Source organism: Vulpes vulpes, chromosome 15 (genome assembly GCF_048418805.1).
Source record: "Vulpes vulpes isolate BD-2025 chromosome 15, VulVul3, whole genome shotgun sequence".
Lineage (NCBI taxonomy): Eukaryota > Metazoa > Chordata > Mammalia > Carnivora > Canidae > Vulpes > Vulpes vulpes.
Genome location: NC_132794.1, coordinates 5,315,855 through 5,333,864, shown reverse-complemented (window position 1 = coordinate 5,333,864; position 18,010 = coordinate 5,315,855). Strand labels below are relative to the sequence as shown.

General features: G+C 47.1%; 1 protein-coding gene across 3 annotated transcripts in view; it reads right to left on the bottom strand.

The window, feature by feature from the left end:
• Positions 1 to 18,010, bottom strand: part of DSCAM (DS cell adhesion molecule) — a 731,493-nt gene that overhangs the window by 130,111 nt on the left and 583,372 nt on the right. For all 3 annotated transcript variants that reach the window (XR_011997624.1, XR_011997625.1, XM_072740401.1), the window contains exons 12-14: positions 6,769 to 6,965; positions 5,668 to 5,764; positions 4,833 to 4,961 (exon numbers count right to left, since the gene is read on the bottom strand). Coding sequence is in view for 1 of the 3 variants with exons in the window: in XM_072740401.1 (XP_072596502.1) it covers positions 4,833 to 4,961; positions 5,668 to 5,764; positions 6,769 to 6,965 (423 nt within the window). In the remaining 2 variants the exon portion in view is untranslated. The remainder of the gene's footprint in view (positions 1 to 4,832; positions 4,962 to 5,667; positions 5,765 to 6,768; positions 6,966 to 18,010) is intronic.

The window sequence follows — 18,010 nt, the reverse complement described above, 5'->3', positions numbered from 1 at the left end:
GTGCCCGGGAGGGGGACGTGGGCACGAGGCCGGCTGTCCTCCAGAGAGGGGAAGGAGGCAGATGAAGCAAAGTGCGTGATGGAGCCAGCGGCACAGACAGGGTGGGATGTGGAATAGGATGGCAAAGGGGGTTTTGTGTCCATCTGGAGGAGAAGCAGTGGCCGCCAGGAACAAAGCAACACGGCAGCCAGAGCAGCCCGTGGAGCCATGGGCCACACGAAGGGAAGTCGATGACACTGGCAGGGCCAGGTCGAGAGGGCCAGGGGGTGGGCGTAGGAGATACAAATAAAGGGACTTGGGGTGTCATATATTTCCTGGAAAACAGGGAGCCAGGAGAGTCCTCTGGCTTCAAATCCTGGAAGGAGGGTCATAGGACCAAAGGTCTTGGGGGTGGGGAAGGGGACCGCCGGATTCAGGAAGGTCTGTTTCAGGGCGAGAAACGTTGAGACCTTGTGACAGTCATGGTCGGCCCAGGGCAGAGTTGTGCTTTCCTGGGGCCGGTGAGTTTGCATCGCCGGGAAAGTTCAAGCACGGACCGATGACCCCTTGCAGGGCCCCGTGGGTTAAGAACGCCAAGTACAGCAATACCTTACGCTCTTGGCAAACGAACAAAGAGTAGATGGATGTGTCTTTGGGGCACGATTTCATGGCTTAACAAGTTCACAGATGTGCATTACGAGTGTCTGGTGTGTGCTGCTTACTGGGGGATGCAGGGTCATTGCATAGGGCTCCTCAGGCACGGTCCCTGCCCCGAGGGGTCACTAGAGCTTCCCAGTAGGGGAGACAGATATTGACCATCTTCCCAGTAGAGGATCCGGGTTATTGAATAAGCAGTCACAAGCCCACCAAATGTTCCAGGGAGGGGCAGGATGCCAGACGCATAGAGGAAGGGGCACGCCCTAAAAAGGGTGGTCAGGGAAGGCTTCCTGGAGGAAGTGACATTTAAGCTGTGATTTCAAGGATCGGTCTTCTGTGTGCTCAGCCTATAAACTGCACTAGCTTATATTATAGTTGTCTTTTTACCCACCCAAAACTTATTGAGGAAGCAGCTAATACATGAACAGACCGACCCAATTTTTACGGCAGTGAATACGATGCTGCCTGCTACCAGCGTAGCTCCTGCTGCCCAGGTCTTCCAAACCAAAAGCTGTGGAGGGGCTGGAGGGCCCTGCTGGAGACCTGAGGTCATGGACTCAGGCCCGCCTGTCCCATGGGCTCTTCCCCAGTGACTCTCCTGGAACTCATTCTAACTCCAACTGGGTTGGACTCGCCGGTCGTGCAGAGCCCGATCAATTTAGAGTTAGGCAATGCTGTGGAGATGATTCTTAGGTTGTTTTGTTTTGTTTTGTTTTTTGTTTTTTTGTTTTTTGATTCTTAGGTTTGGATCGCAGGTACATTCAATGCCTCAAGTAGTTAGCGAGGTGCTCCTAACTCGGCAGGCACTGTGCTAGGTGCTGGGATCCAGGGCCACACGACAGCAGAGTTCCTGCCTTTGGGGAGCCCACAGGCAGTGCTGGGGGGGTACTGAGGATTCTCCAGTGGGGGATGCAGATGGTTTTCGAAGCATTTTATTTATAAGCACTGTGTGCACACCAGAGTGATCCTCAGAGCTGTCATTTAGTAGATATTTGCCCCAGACCCTGGGGGAAGCGCTTCAAAGCAACTCTCTTGTTAAAGAGTACCCAGCAAGCGCACATTGTGTGCCCACAGCGTGCTGGATGCTATGCTGGGTGCTATGCTGGGTGCTGGGGGTTGGGGAAAAGTAGACCTGATAACACAGGAACGTTCCACCCAGTGGAGACGATGCGTCGATCAGAAGTCACAAGTGCCGTGGCCCTATTCCCCCCAAAACGGTCACATTCTGTGGAGCCAGGGCTTAGAAACTTCAATGTAACTTCCCGGTGGACACAATTCAACCCACGACAATGTCACAAAGATGCCAGCTCTTCCTAAGTTCATTAACAATTTTGATGCAATCCACCCCCCTCCCAAAAAAAAGCCAAGAGTGTTTTTATGGAGTTAGACCAGTCGCTCCTAAGGATCGCATGTGGAAAGCTACAAAAATACGGAAAGGAAAAGTGGGGAGGGCAGACGAGCCCTACAGGAAGCTGGAACATGATGAGCGCAGGCTGGTGCTGAGGCGGTCACAGACAAAATGATGGAATAGACTGGAACGTCCAGAAATAGAGGAGCACCTGGGAAGCTGGTCGGTGATAGAGGTGGCATCTGACACCCCCGGGGAGAGGTGGACTTTTTTAATGAGTCACGTGAGGGCAGCAGGATTTCCATCTGGGAGAAGATCGGACTGGATCCCTACCTCCCAGCACACACAAGAATCAAATCCAAATGGATCAGAGATCTAAAGGCAAGAGCGAGATCGAAATACAAGTAGAAAGCAGGGGGGAGGGGGGATTCCTTTACAGCCTGGCGGCAGAGAACAGCTTTCCTAACTTGACTCAAAATCCAGATGCGATTAAAGAAAATGTTGATCACTTTGGAAAGAAAAAAAAAAAACAAAACCCAATCACAAGCACAGGAGTAGCTCTACGATCGCCCGTGACGGTCCAGCCGGGAAGGAAGGGAGGTGATGCTGTAGGAGCACGTGACGGGAGGCCTGGCCTCGGGTGTGGGCCAGGAATACGATGACAGGAGAGGTGACATCTAAGGACCAGGTGGCGGTAAGCACAGGAACCGGGTGGCCCAGGGAAAGGGGGGCTTCTCCAGCCTACGGGCAGCTTGTGGCCTTTGAGGGCCTCCTGTCACAGGGAGGTGCTATGGTACCCCACTTCACAGAGGGGAATGCTGAGGGCGGGGGGCCGGTGAGGGCACACGGCCAGTTGGAGCAGGGCCAGCACAGGGTCGGGACAGGTTGTGCAACCAATGGATCATCACCAGCACCCGGAAACGATCGACAGCCCCTGAAGACAGGGAGGCACTGAACTGCTCCCCTGAGAGGCCCCCCGACCGCCCACCCCTGTGGGCACAGAAGCCCACGGTCCTGCAGTCCGTGCTCAGCCAGGGACGGTCAGGGCCACCCGTCCTGGGGACTCTGGGGACTGTCCCCATGATGTGCGTCTGCATTTCTCTGGGGTTCTCCTGGTCGCCACCGGTTCCCGGGCCATTCCCGGCCAGCACGTGCTTGCCTCGCCTAAGAAGCACTTTCTCCACTTCATGACGCGTGTCTCTGAACTTGGAATTCTTTGGCTCCTTCCCCACCTACGTCTTTAGAACAAACGCAGGTGTCCTCTCTTCCCTTTGGCCCTGGGGAAGCCCGTCTGTCCTAGTTCCCAAAAGAGCCCTGTTTGGGCCCGCACTGTCTTCAGCTTGTCACGGTGCACCCCGCCCCCAGGCTGCCCAGCTGTCCCATCCCCTGGTGGCCTTGCCACTGGCAGCCACTGCACTCCTGGTTCCAAGCCCTGGGCCCTGGGCACGCATCCTCGCCTCACTGCTGGGCCTGTCCTGACTCTGGGCAAACCAGCCTCTCTTACGTGCATTCCCAGTGCAGCTGCGTATTGCAAGTCTCACATGTTCGTTCTTTCTTTCTTTCTTTCTTTCTTTCTTTCTTTCTTTCTTTCTTTCTCTTCTTTCTTTTAAGATTTTATTTATTTATTCACGAGAGACACAGAGAGAGAAGCATAGACACAGGCAGAGGGAGAAGCAGGCTTCATGTAAGGAGCCTGATGCAGGACTTGATCCCAGGACCCCGGAGTCACAATGCCCTGGGCTGAAAGCGGCTAAACCGCTGAGCCACCTGGGCTGCCCATCACAGGCTATTTCTAAAGCCACTATTCTGGGTGTGAAGCGTCTTCCTTTTAGGGTTCACGCGATGCTCCTGGGACACTCCACCCTCCGCAGTCCCGTCCAGCTCCTGCCACTCTCTTGTCCTGCCCTTTGCACGCTTGTCCCGACCCACGCCGTCACTCAGGGCCTGCCTCCAGCTGCCTAGAGCTTCGTTGTCACTACGGCCTCAGCTCAAATACCCTGAATAGGTCACCGCTGTGTAATGAGTAAAGAAAGTATGGTGCCCAGAAGGTGAAAAATAAGGCTACACGCATGGTCCCTACACATCCTGGTGCTGCTCTGATTCCTCATCTCTTTTATGAGACACAGTCCGAGTGCCGACCAGAGGCCACAGGGGTGGCTTTCTACCCTCAGCCCGATGGATCCTAAAGTTCCAAGCAATGCTGGCATTGCCTCCTAAAGGGGACAAACAGACACACCTGTCATGATCCTGACTCCTGGGTCTATTTATGGTGCCTCTGCTGACCTGGCCACCTGTGGGCCCCAGGGAAACAGGTGATGCTCTGAGCAGGAGCAACTGCCTCTGGCTCGGCCCCGTGGCACTTCCAGGACTTCGCTGAAGGGTCAGTGCCTGTCTCCACAAGGAGCAGCTCTCCTGTCTCTGCACAAACTCACCCTACAGACTCTGAACACAGCTGAAGTCCAGGCTCTAGACAGAAGTCCCTGTCTAGAGCAGCCACCTGGCTGGGGAAATGGGACATGAAGGACAGGGTGGGGGGCAGAAAGCATAACACCGCTGGCCAGGTGCTGCCCGGAGCTGCCCACCTGCTGCTTGGCGGCAAGAAGACCAGGGTGGCGGGTGGACAGCAAGCCTGGGGGCTGGAGGGAAAGGAAGGAGGGCTGAGGCAGGGACAGACCCCACCCCACAAAGGACCTGTGCTCTGAGCAGGAAAGGAGAAGCTGGTAGAAAGAGCCCCCTCTGAGTCTCGGGGAGCCCAGGTTTACTCTTACAGGTAGTCATGAATAACAGAGGAAAACAATGAAAGGGCTTTTTGAAGTGAGAATAAAGCTGGGGGAAATAAAAGACTTACCTGATTTATTTTTGCATTCAATATCGTAGCCCGTGATGGGGCTGTTGCCGTCAAACCCCATGGTCCACCTGAGGGTGATTGTGCGTGCTTTCACGTCTTTGATCTCAATTTCGGGAGGGTCTGGGGGCTCTGCACAATCGACAGGAAAACCCGGGCTTAGTTCAAACACGGCTCAAACAGAAAACATGGGTGGAAATGCTGAGTATGGCTCAGAAGAGCTTTGTCAGCCTTCAACGGTGGCGGACGAGTTTGCCGGGAAGCATTTTTTAAAACATTTTTATTATTTTTTTTTTTCATTTTTTTTCCTAATGGCATTTCGGGGAGTAGAAATTGCACTTTCCCAAACTGCAGGTGTTTACAGCAGGGGCATATGACAGGCTTTTGTTGTGGGGTTGGGCCAAAGAGGGATATGGATTAAATGTCACTCTTCTGGTTTGGAATCCATAACTCCAAAACTATTTTGGCTTCAGAGGTTAAATTTCTCTTCTCATTGGGATGGACCAGCATAAAGATTCCTACCATTCAGCTAAATAAGCAGGTGCACTCCTCCACGTGGTACATTCTCTGGGCCTGCAGGGTCTTCTGACCCTGTTCCCTTCAGGACTCTGTTGCCTGTGTTGTGGGGCTGCCCAGTGACACAATCGTGCACACTGCAAAATGCAGTTTTTTTTTTTTTTTGTAAAATACAGTTTTAACACTAACTTTGAACATATTCAAAGTTTTCTGGGCATCGGGACGTGTTACATAGCAAGCTGAGCGCACACAGAGGTCCGAGCCTGGGTATACACTTACTGTCCTAAAAGCCGTGTTTCCCCCAGTTTGGTCTCCTTCCTACCTTGCACTGTGAGCTGAATTATTCCACGGTCCTCCCCATAAGAATTGATAGCATGACAGGAGAAGAAGCCAGAATCTTCTCTAACAGTTGGCAAAATCTATGTGTAAAGCAGAAAGAAATCCATCATATCCAGTAGCATGGAGCAAGAATAACTAAAAGGGCTTTTGTCTGTAAACACATCTCTCCACTCCCACCCTTCCTACACCCCCAGCACGTGTGCACACACACACCCCTGAAAGCAAATTATTTCAGTGCGATTGTAAGGGTGTGGATGGACAGGTTCGATGTACGTTATCACTGTCAGGTCATTAAGTTGGATGTGTAATTTATGTAGGATGCCATGGTCAGGTTGATGTATATTCCACATACACATTTTTTTTTTCTCATGGTGTGCCCTTAGAGCATCCAAAGCAACCCTGCCCAAAGAAGATCTATAAATCCTGCAGTAAATGCTTGGTCCTACAGGACCCTCATTAGAGCTCTTTCTAGAAGGACCCCAGGATTGGACCTGCATGTGAATCAATATCGGTGTTTCAAACACAGGGACTGTTTTTCCATGTGTGCTGCAGCATCATTTCTCCCCCACTAAAAACACTGCTCAGTTAACTACCAATAGTACTAAAAAAATATGGGGCTATAATAATTTTTTTTCTAGCTTTTGTGATCCCATATGAAGGACAAAAGCTTTTATGTTGGTTGGATTTTTCCAAAAAAAAAAAAAAAAGCCAGACATTTTCCCTTCTAAAGCCCATCTAATTTTTCTTTCTGCAGGATGTTAAAACAGGTGCATGGCATAGGATGTCATTCCTCTGGGATTAACTGTCATTAAGTCATTTGATTCCTCCCATTTTTTTCTATTAGAGTTGTGTTCCCTAGCATGTTCATCATCATTCTATTCTTAATAACACTCAAGATCAAGCACTATTTTTGCAGGCTACTCAGTAATATTGTTGTAAAGAGCCAGAGAGACATGGTTGTTCATAAATAAGTTCTGAAACATTATTTGCTGTTTATCACCCACATGCACCCACTTAGGTGAAAGGACAGGGTTATGCTGCCAATGAAGTTAGATTCTGATCTGCTGTGTTCACCGCGTTTTACCTGCAGAGTAGAGATCACCTCCTCTCCCACCTCCTTGGTGGACACGAGGTAACGGGCCATCTCGGGGTTAATGATCCGGTCCTCCTTCTCCCAGCGGACTATGATGGGCTTCTCGCCATGGGCTGCACAGCTCATTTCTTTCTTCTGACCCTGAGTGGCCAGGGTTGTGTTTGGATAGGACGTGATCATCGCAGGAACTGAAAACCCAAGAGGGACACGACTTATTTGGCAAAGCAGCCTTCTTGACTTCCCCTCCATAATGCTTAAAGAGGTGTTTCTCTGAAATAAAATGTATTCAAGGGACCGCTGAGTGGGAATCATGAACAGAGTAGAGGGAAGGTGGCAGAAAAGTGAAACCTGATGCAATGAGCCCTCAGCTCACTCACTCAGTAGTTGCTGCAGGATTTCATATCTGGGGTGTGTGTGTGTGTGTGTGTGTGTGTGTGTGTGTGAGTGTTTATGTGTCCCCAGCCCACTGCGGGCACATGTGAGTCACGGAGCATAGCCCATGTCCCCCAGGACACATAGGAAAATGATTTTTTTTAAATTTTTATTTATTTATGATAGTCACAGAGAGAGAGAGAGAGGCAGAGACACAGGCGGAGGGAGAAGCAGGCTCCATGCACCGGGAGCCTGATATGGGATTCGATCCCGGGTCTCCAGGATCGCGCCCTGGGCCAAAGGCAGGTGCCAAACCGCTGCACCACCCAGGGATCCCAGGAAAATGATTTTTCTTCTGAATAGACCAGAGAGGGAGCTCCCATTAAATGACAGTTTCTAACTATCATTTTCAATTGTGGGGCTCTGAAACCTTACTAATCAACTTAGGTTGGGGCTCTGATCTCTGCTGATGACTCTTTGAGGTGACTTCGAGATATGCCCATCTTCCACAGTTGTTACAAACTATCACAGTCAGCTGAAGACCTCAGACCCACCCTTCTCCCATAATGTATGGCAAGGAACCTCAACCCCAATTTACCAAGAAAACAGAAAGCTTTATTTGTGAACTTCTCAAGTTCCTGCTCTTCCACTTCAAAATTAATTCAAAGACTTTCATTCTTGGCACTATGCTGGATAACACAAGGCCCTGCTCCATTCCACACACCACCTAGAAATGCAGGGCAGCACAAAACGAGCGTCTTTTTAAACGCACACTGAGCTTATAAGAAAGTGAGGGAAATCCCAGGAGCCAGAAACAGAAGTGGATGTTCAAAGACCAGAGGTATTAGGATGTTGGTGCCCTGACTACCTGAGAGGCAGGGAGTTAAAAGTTGGCTCTTCAAACCAGACTCCTCAAAAAGCTCCATCTCCAGAGCAAGTACTTGCAACAATTACAACAAAATCCACACTGGCAAAGGGAGAAGCAAACTGCCTTGACTTGTGTTATGAGTGAAGAAGAAAAGGTCTCCCCCGAGAATCCATAGCTGGGCTGACTCTACATAGATTTGGACTTGGTGTCCTGCTAAAGGGTCAAGATGCTGGTGATCCTACTTTGGCCACAGGCCCGAAGATCCTAGCAAAACAAACACAAACACACTCCGGAGGGAGGCAAACTCCATCCAGGCCCATTGGAATTCTCCAAGATAAACTTCTGCTGAACATGAGCTAACAAACCAAAAGTGTAAAACACATGAGAAGACAACCCGCTGTGACTGGGAATCAGCCCAAGCGCTTCAAATGCTAGAATCATCAGACAGAGACCATAAAATAATTATGGGCAAAATGTTTAAAGAGTTTCAAAAAACACGAGAAGAGAATAAGATGCTCTCAGAAAGGACCGAGGGGATTTGAAAAATAACCGGAATCAATCTATATGTTTTACCTGTTTTGTGCCTCATGTCCACCATAATGGGAAGAAAGGCCCTGCCTGATTTCTAAATCGAGCTCACACTTGTGTGCTCTCCACTGCTCCTTGGGCAGGTGACCAGAGAAACACCATGAAATCTTTTAAGACTGGCATGCCCTGGGTCCTGTCTTCCCCTACAGAGGAGTGGAACGGTTTGAGACAAGCCATAACGAGTAAAAACATCTCCTAGCTCTGTAGCCTGGACGCCCACAGGAGAACCCACACTGTCAGCAGGTCTGTGGCAGAGAGGAGGAGGCACAGAGAGAACAAACTGGGGGAAAGCAGCACTGTGAGTCCCGTGTTTTATCTACAGCTGTGGTATGATTCCTCTTCCAGAACAACTGAGAGGCAGCCAGGCTGGCACCAGTGAGACCAGTGAGCCTTTGGTCCTGATGACTCACTTCCTCTAGCTGCTTCGAGAAAAAAGTTTAATTTTGATCCACAGCTTTATTGAGGTCTCATTTACATACCATAAAATTCACCTGTTTTAAGTATATAGAGCTGAATGGATTTTAATATTGTGTTAGTTTCCTAGGGCGGTCTAACAGACCAGGGTGAGCTGGGTGGCTTTCAACAACAGAAATCTGTTCTCTCACACTCCTGGAGGCCAGTCCAAAATCAAGGTGATGGCAGGGCTGTGCTCCCTCTGAAGTTCTAGGGAAGAATCTTTCCTTGCCTCTTCTGGCTTTTGGTGGCTCTGCTGCTGCTCTTTGGCTTGTGGCTGCATCAATCCCAACCCTGCCCCTACTTCATATCATGTTCTTCCGTGAGGGTTTTACTGTCTTCATATGGATTTCTTATAAGGATACTAGTCATTGGACTTAGAACCTACCCTCATGCATTATGACTTCATGTTAACTAATTATATCTGCAAATAACTTATTTCTGCATGAAGTCATGTTCTGAGGTTCAGGTGGGCATGAATTGGGGGGGCAACACAAGCATATTTACATTATCCAACACACACGCATGCATACACACACTATTACAACCCAACCCAAGTGTATAGAGTTGTATGATTACCACCACATCAGGTTTTAGAGCATTTACATTACCCTAGAAGATTCCCCTGCCCCTTCATAGTCCTTTCCCACTCCTGTCCCAGGCAACCACTGATGGACATTCTCTCCTTTTTGATTGGCATTTTCTAGACATTTTCTATAAATGGGATCCTGCAGTAGGTATTCTTTTGTGTCTGTCTGGCTTTTTCTCACTGAGTGTATTTTCCAGGTTCATCCATACTGCAGCGTGTATCAGCTCTTTGTTTTGTTGCTGAGTCATGGGATTTCCACGTTTTGCTTACTCATCCATCAGTTGGTGCACACTGCTATTGTTTCCGTTTTGGAGATATTATGGATAATACTGCTAGCAATATCTGGGTGCAGATTCTTGCGAGGACCTATGGTTTCACTTTCTCCAGGTAGATCCCTAGGGGAAGAACTTCTGTGTCACATGGAGATTTTATGTTTCACATTTTGAGAAACTACCACATGGTCTTCCCAAGTGGCTTCACCTTTTTTACAATCTCTGTGTCAGAAGACTGAGCACAGAAGAGGAAGGGGGAGGAGTGGTTAGGATTTAGAGTTTATGGTGCGGGAGAGGAATGTTCCCCTTCAACCACATGTAGGGTAAAGCTGTGAGGTGGGCACCAGCTTGATACCCCATGAAGTAGAAACCCCATGGCCACCACAGTGCTGCCCCTGCAGAGGAGCGGAATGGTGGTGAGGAAGGTTCCAGGAGAGGTTGACACGTGTTATCTTAGAGGATTAAGCAAACACAGGGGCTGAAGCCCTTCCTTCTCTGAGATTGAACAAAAGGCTTCTTGTGGCAACTGAGGAGCAGCATGAGAAGGGTCCATTGAGCTGTGAGCCTGGAATGTCAGATGGGGACTTTTGCAATGTATTCTAATCCCCCACCCCACTGGGGGAAGGGGCTAAAGCCCCAGGAGTTCAAGAGCCCCATTAGCTGCTCCTGATAGTCACCCAGTGAGAAGGCTGAATGGGCACTCCATTGGGAGGGGCCAAAGGGAGACATGGTGTCCCTCTCCAAGGGCATCCTTTGTAGGAGAGGAGGCTGGGGAGTCTCCGAGGGAGCAGGGAGCAGAGTAGATCACTCCCCCTCATCTGATACCCTCACCTGCAACTTTGCACCATCCACCATCAAAGGGTTCTAAATGCTGCTGAAAACCTTTGAACAGGAGGTGTGGGGTGTGAACATCCCATGTGTGGAAGGGACAGTTGAAAGGGAAAGCTCACACCTTGACGAAAGGGGAAATGGACAGGAGCACTGAATACTTGTGCCCTGGGGCAGTGGTGGAACATCTGCTTTCTTGCATGGAGCCTTGTGTGTCATCCCACCCTGTCCATTTCACTGTGATGCCCACTCATTATGGCCCTGGGAACCACATTCCTGAACACAGTTATGGGGAGAGGCCAGACCAGCCTGTGAGGCTCTTCTGATGCATCTCCTTATCACTTTCCCTTTAAACATAAAGTGAAAGTTTCCTTTAGAGTGGCATTTCTTTCCTGAGTAACCTCAACTGTAGGAAATATAATTATGGGAATTTCTCTGTGGGAAAGATGAAGCAATCATAAACTATGTCTAAGAAATCCAAAAGAGCCCTAAAATATCTAAACGCAAACATTTTAGCAGTAGGAGAAAGCTTTAGATGCTCTCTCAAAGTCGCTTCCTGTTTATATGCAGGACAGATGAATATGGTTAAATTGCTTTCCCGCCTATAGCAGATTAAAACCTACCCTGGAGAGAGCAGCAGGCTGCCACCGTGGAGCCACCAAGAAAAGCAGAAATGTCAGAGAGCCCAACATGGGAGTAGATGAGGGAACAACACACACCTCAAGATTATAGTGGCCAGGACCGCTTGGGGCTGGCAAACACAGAGTCCCTCTTCCCCTCACCCTGCACTCAACATTCTCCATACCCAGAAGACCATCATCATGGGTTTTCAAATGATGATCCTCAACCACTGAGAAAATGTTAAACTGTCCTGGTGTGGTTTGTTTAATAAGAGATAGAACTATTTCAAGTACTTGAGAAGATCTCTTTCCAAAATGGCTAATAGAAAAAAAAAAACATTTTATGTGTCCAAGAGGGTAAGAGAAGTTGGTTGTGTGGACATTTTATTCATGTGAAGGTGTGTGATGAACTCACATCTCTCCGTTGTCTTCTCTTAAAAAATATCCAAGTAAGGAAGGTGGTAGTGCTGCATTCCCCCAAGAGATTTGGAGAAAGAATCAGGGGCACCTGTTGAATCCTGGCAGGGCTAGCAGTACATGGACTCTTGGCATGATGTCCTCAGTGGTGGGGTACTGGCTACTTAGAATGTATTCAGGTATGCTCAGTGCATTAAGTTCATCGAAAGGCAATTAAAGTCTTTTATGATAAGGAATTGGCTCTATGGAATTGACGATGCTGAGTATATTTTATTATTATTTGTACATTTTTTTGGAGATCTGGTGGTTAAACATTTCCTAGCATATGGTTGGATGTATCCAGAAAAACCTGCAGACCAGAAATTAAAAACAAAACAAAACAAAACAAAACAAAACAGGAACATCATTTAAAAAAAAAGTGAGGTCTTAGCAGTCAAAATGGGCAGGTGATTTTGGGAGGAAATGCCCTCTGCTTCTTATGCTTCCATGTGGGGGAATCTTCTATTAAAGCAACACTCCTGACCCCTCTCTTGAATGGAGGGGCAGTGGCTAGTCTTATTTGGGAGTTAGGGAGGAGCCGATAAGTGTGACAAGTCCCTCCTAGTTATCTGTTGGCCGAGGGCACATATTCTGATCTATAAACTTCCTGTAGTGGAAGAGGATGCCCCCAAGCAAGAGATGTGTGTGTCTCCAACTCTGGCAGAGACTGGGTGGCCAAGCCTCCTTAAATATAGAGTATAGCATCTGCAAACACACAGTCTCCAGAAAGCTAAGATCAAATCATCCTTCTCCTATGTCTATCTCTTGCTTGATTCTGAATTCAGGGTTATTATTTATTGGACCCTCTGAAATGCAGACAGTAGGTATGGATTGTTGTCTGAGCAGAAATTTCCAGTTGCCTCTGGAAGCCCATTTTCCATTTTCCCCCAGTTTTTAAGAAGAGACATTATTAAAAATATACCTGAATAATGGAATGTGTTTTCCTAGTTTTTCTTATAGTTGACTATTGACAGCAAGGCAATAATGCATCTAGGTCTCCTGGGAGGCAAGCTCTGCTGGTTGGAATCCCTTTGGGCTTTCTCTGAATTCCTCCTGTGCCAGCCTGACATCAGGATCTAATACCTGAGTGCTAGCTGTCATCTCCAAATATGAGATGACTCTGGAGATGGGAGTCTGGGTCCTTGATGACACCATGAAGCTATCATGTACAAGCTGGCCTGCCTCACTCCAGAAAACATTTATGTGAGAAGGAAGTAAACTATTATGTTTCTTTATTATTATCTTTGCTTTTTCTATACTAGGAGAGTAAGAATTGTTTTGAGCTGACCTTAATCATAGGTCTTGGCTCTTTGGGAGAATATGGCAGATGGTCTATATTGGAAAAAGAAAAAAGATTTCTACTGGATGGCTTTGCAGAAAAAGATATAATGTACAGCACATATAGTTTCCAAAGTGATCCCCAGTTGCAAAATTGTTGTTGTAGGTTGGGTTATCATCAGCCCATATAACATGCTAGTTGCCTGAGTGTGAATCTTAGACATGCTGCTTGCTCACTATGTGACCCTAGTCACTTAACCACTCTGTGCCTCCATTTTGTTCTTTGTCACAGGGAGATAATGATTGTTGAGAGATTAACGAAGCCAGCCAACAACACAGAGTCAGTGCCATTAAGCATATACTGATGGCATCTCCATATCTCTGATGGCAGAGACTTATCTCTTCATGCCCTGAAGGTAGGTGGCATCTTCAGATGAGGAACAAATGTGGACTTTAGTTTGGGGTCTGTGGTCTGCTCAGGATTTGGGGCACATCTCCTTCATAAAGCTTCTTTACTAAAAACATTTTCAGTTTGGGCTCAAATCCATTAACCAAGATTTTTTTTTTTCTCACAAGAGCCAAGTACTAAATCATGATAATTAAAGATCCCACAGCCACCAAACGTGACCTTGCAAAACTGTGAATAAATCTGTTGTGGGTCCAAGAAGAAAAATATACTTACTTCTCATTTGTCCTCTCAGAGCTGGGGAACATGAGTTAGAAACTGTGAAACTCACATATAATTGAGCTTTGAAACATGACCCCCCTGTTCCCATCAGTTAGGAGCCTGATTCCTGCTGCCTCCTGAGAAGAACACAGAATGGAGGAACTCTGGTGGCAGAGATGGGTTCTAGAAACCAGTTCATGCTAGCAAATCATAGTGTCTTGGGGGTATAAGGGCTACAATGGGGAGGGTTTGCTGCCAGGCAGGAAAAAGAAGTTGGTAAATTGGCAGAGAATGAAAACAGAGAAGGAAACAGTCGACGAATCTAAAAGGCAACCTACAAAATGGGAGAAGAAATTTGCAAATGACAGGTCAGATACAGGGCTAGTATCCAAGATCTATAAAGAACTTATCAAACTCAACACCCAAAAAACAAATAATCTAGTCAAGAAATGGGCAGAAGACAAGAAGAGACATTTCTCCAAAGAAGACCTACAAATGGCCAATAGATACATGGAAAAGTGCTCTATATCACTTGTCGCCAGGGAAATACAAATCAAAACCACAATGAGATACCAATTTACACCAGTGAGAATGGCTAAAATTAATGAGTCAGGAAATAACAGATGTTGGTGAGGATGCAGAGAAAGAGGAACCCTTTTGCACTGTGGGTGGGAATGCAAACTGGTGCAGCCACTGTGGAAAACAGTGGAGGTTCCTCAAGAAGTTAAAAATAGAGCTACCCTACAACCCTGTAATTGCACTACTGGGTCTTTACGCCAAAGATACAGATGTAGTGAAACGAACGAGCACCTGCACCCGAATGTTTATACCAGCAATGTCCACAATAGCCAAACTGTGGAAGGAGCTGAGATGTCCTTTGACGGATGAAAGGATAAAGAAGATGTGGTCTATATATACAATGGAACATTACTCAGCCATCAGAAAGGATGAATACCCACCATTTGCACTGATGTGGATGGAATTGGAGGGTATTATGCTGAGTGAAATAAGTCAATCAGAGCAAGACAATAATCATATGGTTTCACTCATATATGAAATACAAAGAATAGTGAAAGGGACCGTAAGGGAAGGGTGGGAAAACTAAATGGGAAAAAATCAGAGAAGGGGACAAACCATAAGAGACTTTTAACTCTTAGAAACAAACTGAGGGTCACTGGAGAGGAGGTAGGTGGGGGGGGTGGGGTAACTGGGTGACAGGTGTGAAGGAGGGCACGTGATGAGATGGGCACTGGGTGTTAAACACAGTGATGAATTATTGAAAACTACATCTGAAACTAATGGTGTACTATATATTGGCTAATTGAATTTAAATTAAAAAAAAAATAAAACAGAGAAATTTCCCATGAGGACTTGGCAGGTCCATGGTATTTTATCACTTCTTCTTCTGAGAGTGAACCCATTCTGAAATAAAGGGGTTTTGCCCTACCTTATACTATGCGAGGGAGCAAATCACTATGTACTATGAAGGCTGCTGTTGGCCCAGAGGTAACTTCCTACTTCTTTGAAAACTATCCACTGGAAGAACATGTTATTGCTCCCTAAGAAAAATGCAATGTTACTCTGAGGACTTTTTTTTCTGTTCTTTCCTTTTCCTCATAAGGAAAAGCTTAATTGCATTCCATATGGGAACCATGCCTTGATGAAATAGTCAACCTCTGGCTTGTTCGTGGTTTGCCCATCTTACACTGCAAAAGATGCTTCTCTTCCTACTCACATTTCTCCTTTGGAAGAGTGTCCCACCAAAATAGGTATGTTAGGTCTGGTGAAAAAACTCAGAAATGTTCTGACCGGCCCATGTTCTCCTATCCCACCCAAATCTTTTCAGCCCTGTAAAGAAATGGTCGAAAAGGCTTTTTAAAAATGGATCATTATTATGGCTCCTTGCAATGTTAATGTTTGACAGTATGACCTTTCCACTTGTCATGGTCATGGGTGCTGAGAGATGACATGTCAGCGAGCAGGGCTTTTTGCAAGGATTTTGGAAGCATGACAAATGGATGGGGTAATTTAACAGGGATTGGTGCCATGCAGAGGCTGTGGGCAAACCCTGCTGGTGGGGGCAAAGGAAATCTAGACCAAGAGAGCTTTGTTCAGAAACTGTGTGCTGTGTGCTTCCCCTGCAAAATTACCCGCTAAGGAAGGTGCCATTTTATATCACGATAACATTGGTTTATAAATTTCCTTCATAAACCATGATTATCATTTAACAGTATCTCAATGTTCAGGATCTGCGTTCTTATGGCTCAAGGGAGCATCACCTGACCTACTTTCTGCAAAGCAGAAAGATGCAGGGGTGTAGTGCAGCCACTGCCACAGGCCAGGGAAAGCTATGAACACTGCAGCTCAACACGCACTCATGGGATGTGACCTATTTAGCGTGAAATTGGCAACTGTGGAAGGATTTACACCACAGACATTGGCAAACACTGCAAGTCAGGGCTCTCTTCCCTTTCTCCACCCCCAACAGGTTTTGCTGTTTAACACTGATCAGAAGACAGCATAGGGGAGTGTGTCACCATATTGATGCTTTTAAGGCGTGTTCTCATAATACAGGGACACTGAGGAGGTGGTGAGTTCACCTGAGAGCCATAACCACTTTAATGCATAACAGTAAACTCTATGAGTGTGAATAGCACATCACTGTGTGTTTCGGGAGGTGATATGGTGAAGAGGGGATGCATATGTTGCTTTCTCAACTCAGGGATATTGGAGGGTGGACATTTATATTAATAAACCACTGATATTCAAGATTAGTTCCAAATATTACTCTGGTCTTTTAATGGCACAAAACCGATTCTAATACATTTTTTCTTTTTTAAAAAAATTATTCATGAGAGACTCAGAGAGAGGCAGAGACAGAAGCAGAGGGAGAAGCAAGCTCTCTGTGGGGAGCCCGTTGTGGGACTTGATCCTGGGACTCAATCCCGGGACTCTGGGATCACTACTTGAGCCAAAGGCAGGAGCTCAACCACCAAGCCACCTAGGGGCCCTTATTTTTTTTATTTCTTTTTCCCCTCCCCAGCTGTGCTGAACTAGCATAGAAAAAGAAGCAAAACAAAATACAAGCGGCCTGGATAATCTCTAACTAGACAACCTGCCCATCATGATCACCTGGTTCAATTCCTTCATTTTAAGAAGAGAAAACCCAAATAGAGAAGTGGGTGTCAAAGCCCTGGAAAGGAGTCAACCAGGATCTGACTTAGATTTGAATCCTATCCTAAAACTACCATTACCATCATCAATATTGATCCCAATAGAGAATGGCTGACCTTCCCGATGGCCTAGGACTTCCCATGTTTGAGCAGGCAAGCCCTGCCTCCTGGGGAAGGGGGAGTCCCTCAGTCTTTCACTCTGTCCAAACAGAGGCAGCAGAAGAGGGTGTGGTCCAAGGAAAAAGCAACAAGGTTGCCCCAAAGCCCAAGCTGGAAAACAGAGGCAGGGGCAAAGGGCTTATGGTTGGGAGGGCCAGGGAGGGAGATGTTCTCAGATATGAACACATGTTTCAAACCCACTTTTTCAAATATTTCTTTCTTCTTTTTTTTTGAGAGAGAGATGGGGGAAAGGGCAGAGGGAGAGAGAATCTTAAGCAGATTCAGTGCTAGAGGTGGAACTGCCTATTGTGGGGCTCAATCCCCAAACCCTGAGATCATAACCTGAGCCTAAATCAAGAGTTGGATGCTCAACCGACTGAGCCACCCAGGTACTATTTTCAAGTACTTTTTCCTACAACTCGCCCCCTACATTTGACTGGAAAAAATTTCAAGCATATGGAAAATTGAACAGCCATATACCCACTGCCTGGATTCCACAATGAATATTTCATGCACAGATTTGAGTCTAAATTTATTTCAGTGTTTCTCATCAGCCAATCAAAATGTACTGAATGCAGAATTTTCATTATTTTATCTTAAAATAGACTGGCTGAAAACATGAATCAGTGAGCATCCTGAATATCTCTAAGACACTAAGGCACTAAGACGGCAGCCCTCTTCCTGAATTCCGCTGCTCGGGGTGGAGACCCACTGCACGTGCTTTCCTCTGGACTCTGCGGATACAACTTGGGGTCTGGTGCCACTCTCACACATATCATATCAGAGGGCGACATGTGAGGGGGACTCGGAGCAAGGAGCCTGGACCCCAACCTCACACCATCCAGGACATGCTATGAGTGGGAAGAACCACTGACTGCCCTGGGCCTCTGTTGTCTTTCCTGACTCCCTA